The sequence below is a fragment of the Nerophis ophidion genome, linkage group LG13 (assembly GCF_033978795.1).
Source record: "Nerophis ophidion isolate RoL-2023_Sa linkage group LG13, RoL_Noph_v1.0, whole genome shotgun sequence".
Taxonomy (NCBI): Eukaryota; Metazoa; Chordata; class Actinopteri; order Syngnathiformes; family Syngnathidae; genus Nerophis; species Nerophis ophidion.
In genome coordinates this window covers 57,794,250-57,810,060 of record NC_084623.1, presented here as the reverse complement: position 1 = coordinate 57,810,060, position 15,811 = coordinate 57,794,250, and the positions used below count along the sequence as shown (strand labels likewise).

Below are 15,811 nucleotides of genomic sequence, written 5' to 3'. Positions count from 1 at the left end.
GAAATTGCCTGTTCAGATGTTATGATTGTGGCTCAGAGATTTGTATGTAGATTATATTTATTTTCCATAACAAACATGATAACTTAAATACCCTGGCAGTGGCAATAAGCTTAAATGTTTGTATTTACATTTTTGGAGTTGATTTTCATCAAATATGCTATTTAACTGCTACTGTTTAACAAGGACTGATTTAAATTGTGTTTGCACAACAAATGTTTTGGCGCTTTTGTTCATGTGGGAGAATATTCCAATAAAGGTGCACTACACACTACTTTTGAATTCATTATTGGGCTTTGCAGTTAATCGCGATTAATCGGAGAAATAGTGTGATTAACTTCGATTAAAATGTTTAATCGTTGCCCAGCCCTACAAAAAACTATTAATATTTATTACACACACACACACAAGTACCAAACAATTAGTACCCAGGTCCTTTATACTGTCTTCAAAGTGTGTTTTTTTAACTAAAATATGGACTTTTTTGGAGGCTGGAACCAATCCTTCATGTTTCTTATTGGGGACGGTGCTTCACTATACAAACTTTTCACTTTACAAACCCACTTAAGTTTGTAAATGGAGGTTCCACTGTAGTGTCAAAACAACTTCACCTTCATCTCTTTCCTCTCAAAAAGTTTGCATTTTGTTTCCCGCCACTTCCAAACGTGCGCTAAAACTGCTCTTGTGGTCCTGGTCAGACCCTGGCCACGTCGCAGGGGAACATTCTGGAGAACCGGGAGCTGATCGACAGTCTGAACCAGGCCAAGTCCAGCAGTGCCCTCATCCAGCAGTCCTTACTGGAGTCCCACCGGCTGCAGGCTTCTCTGGACCAGGTACTCCACACACCCCTTGAAGAGCAACATACTCAGTGGCCGAGTGCTTAGAGTGTGATGGGTAGGTTGGGAGTTCAAACCCCCGGCCGAGTCGCACCAGAGTCTATAAAAATGGGAGCCGTTACCTCCCTGTTTGGGACTCAGCATCAAGGCTTGGAATTGGGGGTTAAATCACCATAAATGATTCCCGGGCGTTGTCAACGCTGCTGCTCACTGCTCCCCTCACCTCCCAGGGGGTGATCAACAGAGGTGGGTAGAGTAGCCAGAAATTGTACTCAAGTAAGAGTACTGTTACTTTACAGATTTATTACTCAAGTAAAAGTAAGGAGTAGTCACCCAAATATTTACTTGAGTAAAAGTAAAAAGTATGTTGTGAAAAAACTACTCAAGTACTGAGTAACTGATGAGTAACCTGTTTGTTTAATGATTACGGCAACAAGTAATGCACAAAAACATAAAAATAGCAATGAGCAAATTCAGAGCCAGGAATATCTCTTAAGCAACTAAAACAATAATATATATTAAATAATAATACATTAAAATAGAAAATTAAGGCAAATTGAGCCACAATAACTTAACAGCACCATAGGCTCAGTAGGCATTTATTGATTGATTGATTGATTGAAACTTGTATTAGTAGATTGCACAGTACAGTACATATTCTGTACAATTGATCACTAAATGGTAACACCCCAATAAGTTTTTCAACCTTAATCAATTACTTAATAAATGATCAAGTCGAGGTGATCTACCTCATATACACACATATATACATATATATATATATATACATATATAATTTAGATGTATTTATTTTGCCGTTTTTGTTGACATGTTAAAGGTGTTTTAATGAATATACATGCATGTTTAACATATAGATTCCTATCTTTCATGAAGACAAGAATATAAGTTGGTGTATTACCTGATTCTGATGACTCGCATTGATTGGAATCAGACAGTATAGTGCTGATAATGTCCACGTTTTCAAATGGAGGAGAAAAAAAGTTCTTCCTTCCTGTCTAATACCACATGAAAGTCGTTGGTTTTTGGCATCTTATTTGTCCAGCTTCCATATTCGTTTTTATACACTTTACAAGAAATATATTGGCGGCAAACTTCGTAGTTTGCTAGCTTTCGGAGACTCTTATTTTGTTAGCGCAGGCGCGATGGAGCGGCGCTTTTATTGTGAAGACAGGAACTGTGCGATCAGTCTTTAGGCTTTTGACGGGAAGTACGGTTGAAATAAAAAGTGTCTTTTTTCCTTTACACTTTTGATTCATTATTGAAACTTTTATTAGTAGATTGCACAGTACAGTACATATTCCGTACAATTGACCACTAAATGGTAACACCCCAATAAGTTTTTCAACTTTTTTAGGTCGGATTCGACGTGTGACGGTCACGTGACCACCTGGTTTTGTTTGATTGGTCAAACGTCACAAGTGACCGCATTTGATTGGTGAAACGCAGGCATGCGTAGTTCCTACTTTGAATGTGTGTCTGACAAAACCAAAACAAACAAAGCGTGCATTAACAGATTGATAAAACAAAAGTAGCGAGTAACGAGCGGTGTAAAAGTAGCGTTTCTTCTTTATAAATATACTCAAGTAAAAATAAAAGTATGTTGCATAAAAACTACTCTTAGAAGTACAATTTATCCCAAAAGTTACTCAAGTAGATGTAACGGAGTAAATGTAGCGCGTTACTACCCACCTCTGGTGATCAATGGGGTCACATGCAGAGACACTTAGTGTGTGTGTGACAATCATTGGTACTTTACCTTCAACTGCAGCCAGGTTGGTCGTGGCCTGCTGCCTTGCTCAACAGCAGTCTGACGCAGTGCTGGTTGTAAATGTTGTAGTCCAGGGGGCCTGAACCTTTTCCAACGAGGGGCCACAGACTGACTAATTAAAGGATGTAGCGCCATTTGGGTAGTTTAGACTATAATCCCTTTTTTGTGTATTTTTTAAATTACATTTTATTTTGCTTTATTTATTTGAATTATTTTATTGTATTAATTTATTATTATTTAAAAAAAAATTGTTTTCAAAGAACAACAAAGCTTTTCCTCCAAGTACCACCTCAGAAAACACTTGGCTCTCCAAGTACCATCATTAAAATACTGTAGCGTAGTAGACCTAAGTGTTCATTAGAAACAATTTAACGAGTATATTTCACATTTATGGCCACCGCAACACAGTTTTACACACATTACACACAGTTTGAATAGTAACACCGTGTTTGAATATAGGGAATTAAACCACTTTACCTAAATAATGAAATAAATGACCTGATTTGGCGTAGTGTGGTAGCGTTAGCACAGTTTTATAAATCACTGAACTAGAAAATGCAATCTTGGTACACCTTTCGTGTGAATGTGTTTTTAAAATACACAGATACATTTTTTATTAATATTTTTTATGTACTCAAGTTTTTCTATCCTTTTATTTTTTTAGATTTTTATTTCAAATAACTAGAAATCGTGCTAACCTTTTATGCTAGCTAATTTTTACCTAAAATGTGTGGATTTTTACACGTTTTTCCACCTTGCAAGAATGCTAACGGTTCCCATCCTGACATGCTAATGTTTGATGCTAGCATTGTATCTAATTGGATTTGTTTAAACCTAAAACAATATGAATTTTGATCCTTTGCGCCATCTTAGAAAGACGCCAACTTTTCCTGTTTTCATTCTAAAATCAGCATGCTCATGTTTTATGATAGAAGTTTAGCTCATTTTGATCATTGAAAGTTATAAAATGTGTGGTTTTGAGACTTCCTTTTCCTGCCTGTTGATTCTATTCCTTTCCTCTTCCTCCCCCAGGAGCGCGATGCCTACCTCCCTCTTGCAGAGAGCGCCAGCAAAATGTATTTCGTCATCACGGACCTTTCCAAGATCAACAACATGTACCGCTTCAGCCTGGCTTCCTTCCTCAGACTCTTCCAAAGGGCTCTTCAGGCCGAGCAGGTGATCCAATCTTCCGCTTCGCTTACAAAACCTTCCCAGAAAACACAAGACATATATGTCTTCCCTCCAAAAAGGTCCATTTTCTTTTAAACTGCATTAGGACCCTCCATTATTTAATACATTTACAATAATACATCCTGAAATAATGATTCATTACATTGTGAAAAGGATATTAAATTGTGAAATAATTTAAAAAGATATTTGTGAAATACTAAAAACAACTTATGGTGAAATAATAATAAAATATATATATATATGCGCACTTTTAATATAAATACATTTACATTATAATAATTACAATAATTGAATACCACATTGATCTATTTCATTCCAATTTAATTGTGAAATAATTAAAACCATTTTATTGTGAAATAATAAAACAAAACAATAAAGTGAAAAATCAAAAATAAATATTTGTGCACTTTTAACTGTAATTAATTTACATTATAATAGTTACAAGAACTGAGTAACACGTGAATCTATTTTATTTCAATTTACTTGTAGAATAAAAAAAAATAATTGTGGAATAATAAAAAAAATAATTAAATTAAATTCATTAATTAAATTAATTTAAAAAAAATTGTGAAATAATTAAAAAAATATATATGTGCACTTTTAAATTAAGTTAATTTATATTATAATAATTACAAGAACTTAATAACACAATGTATTTTATCGCAATTTAATTGTGAAATAATAAAAACAAATATTGTGCAATAATAACAATTAATGTGGAATAATAAAAAAACAATATTGTGAAATAATAAAAAAAAAAAATATATGTGCTTTTATGAATTTAATTCATTTACATTATAATAATTACAAGAATTGACTAACATATGAATCTATTTTATTACAATTAACTTGAAAAATAATAAAAAAAATATTGTGAAATAATAAAAAAATTAATTGTGAAATAATTTAAAAAATAGATGTATGTGCACTTTTAAATTAAATACATTTACATTATAATAGTTACAAGAATTGAGTAACAGATGAATATATGTTATTACAATTTACTTGTGAAATAATAAAAAAAAAAATTGTGAAATAATAAAAAAATAAATATATTTGCACTTTTAAATTAAGTTAATTTATATTGTAATAATTACAAGAACTTAATAACACAATCTATTTTATTGCAATTTAATTGTGAAATAATAAAAACAAATATTGTGCAATAATGAATAATAATTATTGGGAAATAATTAAAAAAAACAATATTGTGAAATAATTAAAAAATAAATATATGTGCTTTTTTGAATTTAATTCATTTACATTGACTAACATATGAATCTATTTTATTACAATTAACTTGTGAAATAATAAAAAATATTATTGTGAAATAATAAAAAAATTAATTGTGAAATAATTTAAAAAATTAAATTAATTTACATTATAATGATTACAAGAATTGAGTAACAGATGAATATATGTTATTACAATTTACTTGTGAAATAATTAAAAAAAATAATTGTGAAATAATACAAAATATATTAATTGTGAAATAATTAAAAATATATAATGCGCACTTTTAAATTAAATTTAATTTAATTCATTTACATTATAATAATTACAAGAATTGAGTAACATATGAATTTGTTTTATTACAATTTAATTATAATAAAAAATTATGACATAATACAAAAAGTCGATTGTGAAATAATTAAAAAAATTAATATATATGCAATTTTAAATTAAATTATTTCACATTATAATAATTACACTAATTGAATGACACATTAATCTATTTTATTCCAATTTGATTGTGTAAAAAAATAAATGTGAAATTAAAAAATATATTAATTTTGAAATAATACAAAAATAAATATGTGCCCTTTTAAATTAAATTAATTTACATTATAATAATTAGCATAATTGAATAACACATTAACCAATTTTATTCCAATTTGACTGTGAAAAAAAACCTAAATTAATTGTAAAATAATTAAAACAATAATTGTGAAAAAATACACAAATAAATATATGTGCACTTTTAAATTAAATAATTTACATTTTAATAATTAAAATAATTGAATAACACATTAATCTATTTTATTCCATTTTAATTGTGAAATAATAAAAAAAATTATATATATTTTTTTTTACTTTTATTTTTTTTTTGCCAACTTTACAGCCGAACTCTTCAAAGTCATACAACTGAGTAGTTGACACATGCTAACTGTTAGCATGCTTACTTTTTTTGGTGCGCCAATTTTACAGGCAAACACCTCAGTCGTATAACTTGGTAGTTGACACGTTCTAAATGTGGGGATGCTAACCTTTTTTTTTTAGCTAATTTTGCAGCCGAACACTTGGTACTTGACACATGCTAACTGTTAGCATGCTTACTTTTTTTGGTGTGCCAATTTTACAGGCAAACACCTCAGTCGTATAACTTGGTAGTTGACATGTTCTAAATGTGGGGATGCTAACTTTTTTTTTTAGCTAATTTTGCAGCCGAACACTTGGTACTTGACACATGCTAACTGTTAGCATGCTTACTTTTTTTGGTGTGCCAATTTTACAGGCAAACACCTCAGTCGTATAACTTGGTAGTTGACATGTTCTAAATGTGGGGACGCTAACTTTTTTTTTTAGCTAATATTGCAGCCGAACACTTGGTACTTGACACATGCTAACTGTTAGCATGCTTACTTTTTTTGGTGTGCCAATTTTACAGGCAAACACCTCAGTCGTATAACTTGGTAGTTGACACGTTCTAAATGTGGGGATGCTAACTTTTTTTTTTAGCTAATTTTGCAGCCGAACACTTGGTACTTGACACATGCTAACTGTTAGCATGCTTACTTTTTTTGGTGTGCCAATTTTACAGGCAAACACCTCAGTTGTATAACTTGGTAATTGACACGTTCTAAATGTGGGGATGCTAACTTTTTTTTTTTAGCTAATTTTGCAGCCGAACACTTGGTACTTGACACATGCTAACTGTTAGCATGCTTACTTTTTTTGGTGTGCCAATTTTACAGGCAAACACCTCAGTTGTATAACTTGGTAATTGACACGTTCTAAATGTGGGGATGCTAACTTTTTTTTTTTAGCTAATTTTGCAGCCGAACACTTGGTACTTGACACATGCTAACTGTTAGCATGCTTACTTTTTTTGGTGTGCCAATTTTACAGGCAAACACCTCAGTTGTATAACTTGGTAATTGACACGTTCTAAATGTGGGGATGCTAACTTTTTTTTTTTAGCTAATTTTGCAGCCGAACACTTGGTACTTGACACATGCTAACTGTTAGCATGCTTACTTTTTTTGGTGTGCCAATTTTACAGGCAAACACCTCAGTTGTATAACTTGGCAATTGACACGTTCTAAATGTGGGGATGCTAACTTTTTTTTTTAGCTAATTTTGCAGCCGAACACTTGGTACTTGACACATGCTAACTGTTAGCATGCTTACTTTTTTTGGTGTGCCAATTTTACAGGCAAACACCTCAGTCGTATAACTTGGTAGTTGACACGTTCTAAATGTGGGGATGCTAACTTTTTTTTTTAGCTAATTTTGCAGCCGAACACTTGGTACTTGACACATGCTAACTGTTAGCATGCTTACTTTTTTTGGTGTGCCAATTTTACAGGCAAACACCTCAGTTGTATAACTTGGCAATTGACACGTTCTAAATGTGGGGATGCTAACTTTTTTTTTTAGCTAATTTTGCAGCCGAACACTTGGTACTTGACACATGCTAACTGTTAGCATGCTTACTTTTTTTGGTGTGCCAATTTTACAGGCAAACACCTCAGTCGTATAACTTGCTAGTTGACACGTTCTAAATGTGGGGATGCTAACTTTGTTTTTTTAGCTAATTTTGCAGCCGAACACTTGGTACTTGACACATGCTAACTGTTAGCATGCTTACTTTTTTTGGTGCGCCAATTTTACAGGCAAACACCTCAGTCGTATAACTTGGTAGTTGACATGTTCTAAATGTGGGGATGCTAACTTTTTTTTTTAGCTAATTTTGCAGCCGAACACTTGGTACTTGACACATGCTAACTGTTAGCATGCTTACTTTTTTTGGTGTGCCAATTTTACAGGCAAACACCTCAGTTGTATAACTTGGTAATTGACACGTTCTAAATGTGGGGATGCTAACTTTTTTTTTTAGCTAATTTTGCAGCCGAACACTTGGTACTTGACACATGCTAACTGTTAGCATGCTTACTTTTTTTGGTGTGCCAATTTTACAGGCAAACACCTCAGTTGTATAACTTGGTAATTGACACGTTCTAAATGTGGGGATGCTAACTTTTTTTTTTAGCTAATTTTGCAGCCGAACACTTGGTACTTGACACATGCTAACTGTTAGCATGCTTACTTTTTTTGGTGTGCCAATTTTACAGGCAAACACCTCAGTCGTATAACTTGGTAGTTGACATGTTCTAAATGTGGGGACGCTAACTTTTTTTTTTAGCTAATATTGCAGCCGAACACTTGGTACTTGACACATGCTAACTGTTAGCATGCTTACTTTTTTTGGTGTGCCAATTTTACAGGCAAACACCTCAGTCGTATAACTTGGTAGTTGACATGTTCTAAATGTGGGGATGCTAACTTTTTTTTTTAGCTAATTTTGCAGCCGAACACTTGGTACTTGACACATGCTAACTGTTAGCATGCTTACTTTTTTTGGTGTGCCAATTTTACAGGCAAACACCTCAGTCGTATAACTTGGTAGTTGACATGTTCTAAATGTGGGGACGCTAACTTTTTTTTTTAGCTAATATTGCAGCCGAACACTTGGTACTTGACACATGCTAACTGTTAGCATGCTTACTTTTTTTGGTGTGCCAATTTTACAGGCAAACACCTCAGTCGTATAACTTGGTAGTTGACATGTTCTAAATGTGGGGATGCTAACTTTTTTTTTTAGCTAATTTTGCAGCCGAACACTTGGTACTTGACACATGCTAACTGTTAGCATGCTTACTTTTTTTGGTGTGCCAATTTTACAGGCAAACACCTCAGTCGTATAACTTGGTAGTTGACATGTTCTAAATGTGGGGACGCTAACTTTTTTTTTTAGCTAATATTGCAGCCGAACACTTGGTACTTGACACATGCTAACTGTTAGCATGCTTACTTTTTTTGGTGTGCCAATTTTACAGGCAAACACCTCAGTTGTATAACTTGGTAATTGACACGTTCTAAATGTGGGGATGCTAACTTTTTTTTTTTAGCTAATTTTGCAGCCGAACACTTGGTACTTGACACATGCTAACTGTTAGCATGCTTACTTTTTTTGGTGTGCCAATTTTACAGGCAAACACCTCAGTTGTATAACTTGGTAATTGACACGTTCTAAATGTGGGGATGCTAACTTTTTTTTTTAGCTAATTTTGCAGCCGAACACTTGGTACTTGACACATGCTAACTGTTAGCATGCTTACTTTTTTTGGTGTGCCAATTTTACAGGCAAACACCTCAGTCGTATAACTTGGTAGTTGACATGTTCTAAATGTGGGGATGCTAACTTTTTTTTTTAGCTGATTTTGCAGCCGAACACTTGGTACTTGACACATGCTAACTGTTAGCATGCTTACTTTTTTTGGTGTGCCAATTTTACAGGCAAACACCTCAGTCGTATAACTTGGTAATTGACACGTTCTAAATGTGGGGATGCTAACTTTTTTTTTTAGCTAATTTTGCAGCCGAACACTTGGTACTTGACACATGCTAACTGTTAGCATGCTTACTTTTTTTGGTGCGCCAATTTTACAGGCAAACACCTCAGTCGTATAACTTGGTAATTGACACGTTCTAAATGTGGGGATGCTAACTTTTTTTTTTAGCTAATTTTGCAGCCGAACACTTGGTACTTGACACATGCTAACTGTTAGCATGCTTCCTTTTTTTGGTGCGCCAATTTTACAGGCAAACACCTCAGTCGTATAACTTGGTAGTTGACATGTTCTAAATGTGGGGATGCTAACTTTTTTTTTTAGCTAATTTTGCAGCCGAACACTTGGTACTTGACACATGCTAACTGTTAGCATGCTTACTTTTTTTTTGTGTGCCAATTTTACAGGCAAACACCTCAGTCGTATAACTTGGTAGTTGACATGTTCTAAATGTGGGGATGCTAACTTTTTTTTTAGCTAATTTTGCAGCCGAACACTTGGTACTTGACACATGCTAACTGTTAGCATGCTTACTTTTTTTGGTGTGCCAATTTTACAGGCAAACACCTCAGTTGTATAACTTGGTAATTGACACGTTCTAAATGTGGGGATGCTAACTTTTTTTTTTTAGCTAATTTTGCAGCCGAACACTTGGTACTTGACACATGCTAACTGTTAGCATGCTTACTTTTTTTGGTGTGCCAATTTTACAGGCAAACACCTCAGTCGTATAACTTGGTAGTTGACATGTTCTAAATGTGGGGATGCTAACTTTTTTTTTTAGCTGATTTTGCAGCCGAACACTTGGTACTTGACACATGCTAACTGTTAGCATGCTTACTTTTTTTGGTGTGCCAATTTTACAGGCAAACACCTCAGTCGTATAACTTGGTAATTGACACGTTCTAAATGTGGGGATGCTAACTTTTTTTTTTAGCTAATTTTGCAGCCGAACACTTGGTACTTGACACATGCTAACTGTTAGCATGCTTACTTTTTTTGGTGCGCCAATTTTACAGGCAAACACCTCAGTCGTATAACTTGGTAATTGACACGTTCTAAATGTGGGGATGCTAACTTTTTTTTTTAGCTAATTTTGCAGCCGAACACTTGGTACTTGACACATGCTAACTGTTAGCGTGCTAACATTTTAGCCAATTTTTCAGCCGAACGCCTCCGAGTCATACAACTTGGTACTTGTCAGATGCTAAGCTAACTGTTAGAATGCTAACTTTTTTTTTAGAAAAGTTTCGAGCCAAGCACCTCCCGTTTGAACAGTAACACTGTGTTTGGCTGTAGGAAAATGGAACAAACTACGTAAGTAACGAATTACATCACATTGCAATGAGTAATTCTTTGGTTTACCACTAGAGGGAGCCCACAGAGTGACAATCAGTGTTGTAGATCATGTTCACAACTTTGACTGAGCTCTATGTTCCATGTGAGACTAAGTACTTGAGTATTTGTGTACACTCCAGGACGTGGAGAACACAGAAGCCAGGATAACCGCTTTGGAAGCCAGCTTGAAGAATATGGTGTATGAGTACGTCTGCCGCTCCCTTTTCAAGGTAACACTGCAGTTTGTTACAATTGAAATGTTTGTGCAAGTCAATCTTAGCAGTTGTCCTGATTGAAGAAGTACTAATGGAGTACATAGTTTGTTTACTATTGACTAGCACTCTTTACTCTACATGTGGCGTTCATGCTAGAAATACTCCTTGTACCTTCTCTTCAGGTGTTTACCTTCATGTTTGTGGGCCTCGTTAAGATTATTGCTTATCGCTTAGTGACCGACATAAGAAATATGCAACAATAAAATGACTAACCGGCCACAATATTAAGTACAGTTGCATAATCTAATGAGATCGCCCCGAAGGCTTATTTTACGCAAAAGTATTTAGTCCTCAATTTTAGGGTTAATGGAATGGATGGATGTTATCTCTTTAAATTGAAGCGGAGTGGTACATCTGTTGACACTTAGTGGTCCCTAGTAGTCCCTTAGGTTACAAAATGCAGAGATACATTCCGATACTTGTGTAATCTATTTTTCCATACCTGGTCATCAAATTGATCATAATTTTGCCTTTCAGAGCAAAAAGCTTCTCCAAGATGTTGTCCAGTTTGCGATTTAGATAAGAAATGACCAGAGTCTGAGTGTATACATATATATGTATATCTATCCATCTATCTATCTATATATATATATATATTATATGTATATATATGTATGTATATATATGTATATATATATATATATATATGTGTGTGTGTGTGTATATATACACACATATATATATACACATTTATATATATATATATATTTATATATGTATGTATATATATATATGTATATATATATGTATATATATATATATATATATATATATATAATGTGTGTGTGTATATATACACACATATATATACACATTTATATATATATATATATATATATATAAATCACTCAAAGGCAGATGCCAGATATTTAAATATATATATTTTTTTCCAGTTACGTATAAACTTCTTTCCCTTGTAATTAATTAAAAAGTAGCTACATTAGTAATTCAATTACTTTTTTGGTAAAGTAACGAGTAACTACAATTAATTATGTTTTAAAAGTAATTATTAGAACACTGTATATATACTATATGTGTATGTATATATATATGTATGTATCTATTTATATGTATATATATATGTATGTATATGTATATACATATATACGTATGTATATATATGTAAATACATGTATATGTATACATATGTGTATATATGTATATATATATATATATATATATATATATATATATGAATATGTATATATATATATATGTATATACTGTATATATACATATACATATACATATATATGTATATACATATTCATATATATATACACACATATACAGTGAATCCAAAAAGTATTCACAGCGCTTGACTTTTTCCACATGTTATGTATATTTTACAGCTTTATTCCAAAATGGAATTAATTCATTTTTGTCTTCCAACTTCTAAAAACAATACCCCATAATGTATTAAAACAGTAAAAAAAATCCCCGGCACTGCAGTTTCCTCCATCGTCGTTCCTGCCAAAGCTTCAAATCAAAACGTGTAAAAAAAGTGTCCTCATTTGACAAAAACTCTTGAGCTTGGCAGGCGCTGCTCAATTAGTGATGTAACTAATGGCTAATTGACTGAAAAGCAAAGATTGTGATGGTGCAATGTTCCCACCCTCATAATCCCTCCTCTGTGTCTGCCAGGCTGACCAGTTAATGTTTGCCATGCACTTCTCCAAAGGCATGTATCCTGAACTCTTCCAGGAGGACGTGAGTACGCACGTCACCACCTTGCACTCGGCCAGCTGCTCAAACTGCAAACTTCTCACTCAAAACGTCAAACACAATAAAAAATAAGACTTCTGCTTTAGGAATGGGACGTCTTCATCGGCTCCATCGTCGGGGAAATGTTTAGACAAGAGGTACGACTTCTCTTCTGCAGTTTGCAGGAAAACAACAGAGCGCTCCAGCCAACCTTTGTTTCCTTTTGCCCACTCCCAGGACTTCCCGTCCTGGATTCATCAGGAAAGACACAGATCAGTGGCCGTTTTTAAGGTAAACACAACACATTTAAAGGCCTACTGAAAGCCACTACTAGCCACCACGCAGTCTGATAGTTTATATATCAATGATGAAATATTAACATTGCAACACATGCCAATACGGCCGCTTTAGTTTACTTAATTGCAATTTTAAATTTTGCGCCGAAGTATCCTGCTAAAACGTCGCTGTATGATGACACGTGCGCGTGACGTCACGCATTGTAGAGGACATTTTGTTCCAGCACCTTTTCCAGTTATAAGTCGTCTGTTTTCATCGCATAATTCCACAGTATTCTGGACATCTGTGTTGCTGAATCTTTTACAATTTGTTCAATAAATAATGGAGACGTCAAAGAAGAAAGCTGTAGGTGGGAAGTGGTGTATTGCTTCCGCCATCCTAGTCACTGCCGTTGTGTCCTTGGGCAAGACACTTTACCCACCTGCTCCCAGTGCCACCCACACTGGTTTAAATGTAACTTAGATATTGGGTTTCACTATGTAAAAGCGCTTTGAGTCACTAGAGAAAAGCGCTATATAAATATAATTCACTTCACTTCACTGAAAGCCACTACTAGCGACCACGCAGTCTGATAGTTTATATATCAATGATGAAATATTAACATTGCAACACATGCCAATACGGCCGCTTTAGTTTACTTAATTGCAATTTTAAATTTTGCGCCGAATTATCCTGCTAAAACGTCGCAGTATGATGACACGTGCGCGTGACGTCACGCATTGTAGAGGACATTTTGTTCCAGCACCGTTCACAGCTATAAGTCGTCTCTTTTCATCGCATAATTCCACAGTATTCTGGACATCTGTGTTGCTGAATCTTTTACAATTTGTTCAATAAATAATGGAGACGTCAAAGAAGAAAGCTGTAGGTGGGAAGCGGTGTATTGCTTCCGCCATCCTAGTCACTGCCGTTGTGTCCTTGGGCAAGACACTTTACCCACCTGCTCCCAGTGCCACCCACACTGGTTTAAATGTAACTTAGATATTGGGTTTCACTATGTAAAAGCGCTTTGAGTCACTAGAGAAAAGCGCTATATAAATATAATTCACTTCACTTCACTGAAAGCCACTACTAGCGACCACGCAGTCTGATAGTTTATATATCAATGATGAAATATTAACATTGCAACACATGCCAATACGGCCGCTTTAGTTTACTTAATTGCAATTTTAAATTTTGCGCCGAATTATCCTGCTAAAACGTCGCAGTATGATGACACGTGCGCGTGACGTCACGCATTGTAGAGGACATTTTGTTCCAGCACCGTTCACAGCTATAAGTCGTCTCTTTTCATCGCATAATTCCACAGTATTCTGGACATCTGTGTTGCTGAATCTTTTACAATTTGTTCAATAAATAATGGAGACGTCAAAGAAGAAAGCTGTAGGTGGGAAGCGGTGTATTGCTTCCGCCATCCTAGTCACTGCCGTTGTGTCCTTGGGCAAGACACTTTACGCACCTGCTCCCAGTGCCACCCACACTGCTTTAAATGTAACTTAGATATTGGGTTTCACTATGTAAAAGCGCTTTGAGTCACTAGAGAAAAGCGCTATATAAATATAATTCACTTCACTTCACTGAAAGCCACTACTAGCGACCACGCAGTCTGATAGTTTATATATCAATGATGAAATATTAACATTGCAACACATGCCAATACGGCCTTTTTAGTTTACTTAATTGCAATTTTAAATTTCGCGCCGAAGTATCCTGCTAAAACGTCGCGATATGATGACACGTGCGCGTGACGTCACGCATTGTAGAGGACATTTTGTTCCAGCACCTTTCACAGCTATAAGTCGTCTGTTTTCATCGCATAATTCCACAGTATTATGGACATCTGTGTTGCTGAATCTTTTGCAATTTGTTCAATAAATAATGGAGACGTCAAAGAAGAAAGCTGTAGGTGGGAAGCGGTGTATTGCTTCCGCCATCCTAGTCACTGCCGTTGTGTCCTTGGGCAAGACACTTTACCCACCTGCTCTCAGTGCCACCCACACTGGTTTAAATGTAACTTAGATATTGGGTTTCACTATGTAAAGCGCTTTGAGTCACTAGAGGAAAGCGCTATATAAATATAATTCACTTCACTGAAAGCCACTACTAGCGACCACACAGTCTGATAGTTTATATATCAATGATGAAATATTAACATTGCAACACATGCCAATACGGCCTTTTTAGTTTACTTAATTGCAATTTTAAATTTTGCACCGAATTATCCTGCTAAAACGTCGCAGTATGATGACACGTGCGCATGACATCACGCATTGTAGAGGACATTTTGTTCCAGCACCGTTCACAGCTATAAGTCGTCTCTTTTCATCGCATATTTCCACAGTATTCTGGACATCTGTGTTACTGAATTTTTTACAATTTGTTCAATAGATAATGGAGACGTCAAAGAAGAAAGCTGTAGGTGGGAAGCGGTGTATTGCTTCCGCCATCCTAGTCACTGCCGTTGTGTCCTTGGGCAAGACACTTTACCCACCTGCTCCCAGTGCCACCCACACTGGTTTAAATGTAACTTAGATATTGGGTTTCACTATGTATAGCGCTTTGAGTCACTAGAGGAAAGCGCTATATAAATATAATTCACTTCACTGAAAGCCACTACTAGCGACCACACAGTCTGATAGTTTATATATCAATGATGAAATATTAACATTGCAACACATGCCAATACGGCCTTTTTAGTTTACTTAATTGCAATTTTAAATTTTGCACCGAATTATCCTGCTAAAACGTCGC

The 15,811-nt window shown here is 34.7% G+C and overlaps 1 protein-coding gene across 1 annotated transcript in view; it reads left to right on the top strand.

Annotated features, from left to right (window-relative positions):
* The window catches only part of dync2h1 (dynein cytoplasmic 2 heavy chain 1), a 256,786-nt gene that overhangs the window by 168,361 nt on the left and 72,614 nt on the right, over window positions 1-15,811 (top strand). The window contains 6 exon segments of the mRNA XM_061919267.1: window positions 696-830; window positions 3,655-3,798; window positions 10,925-11,014; window positions 12,704-12,769; window positions 12,871-12,921; window positions 13,001-13,054. Coding sequence (XP_061775251.1) covers window positions 696-830; window positions 3,655-3,798; window positions 10,925-11,014; window positions 12,704-12,769; window positions 12,871-12,921; window positions 13,001-13,054 — 540 coding nt within the window.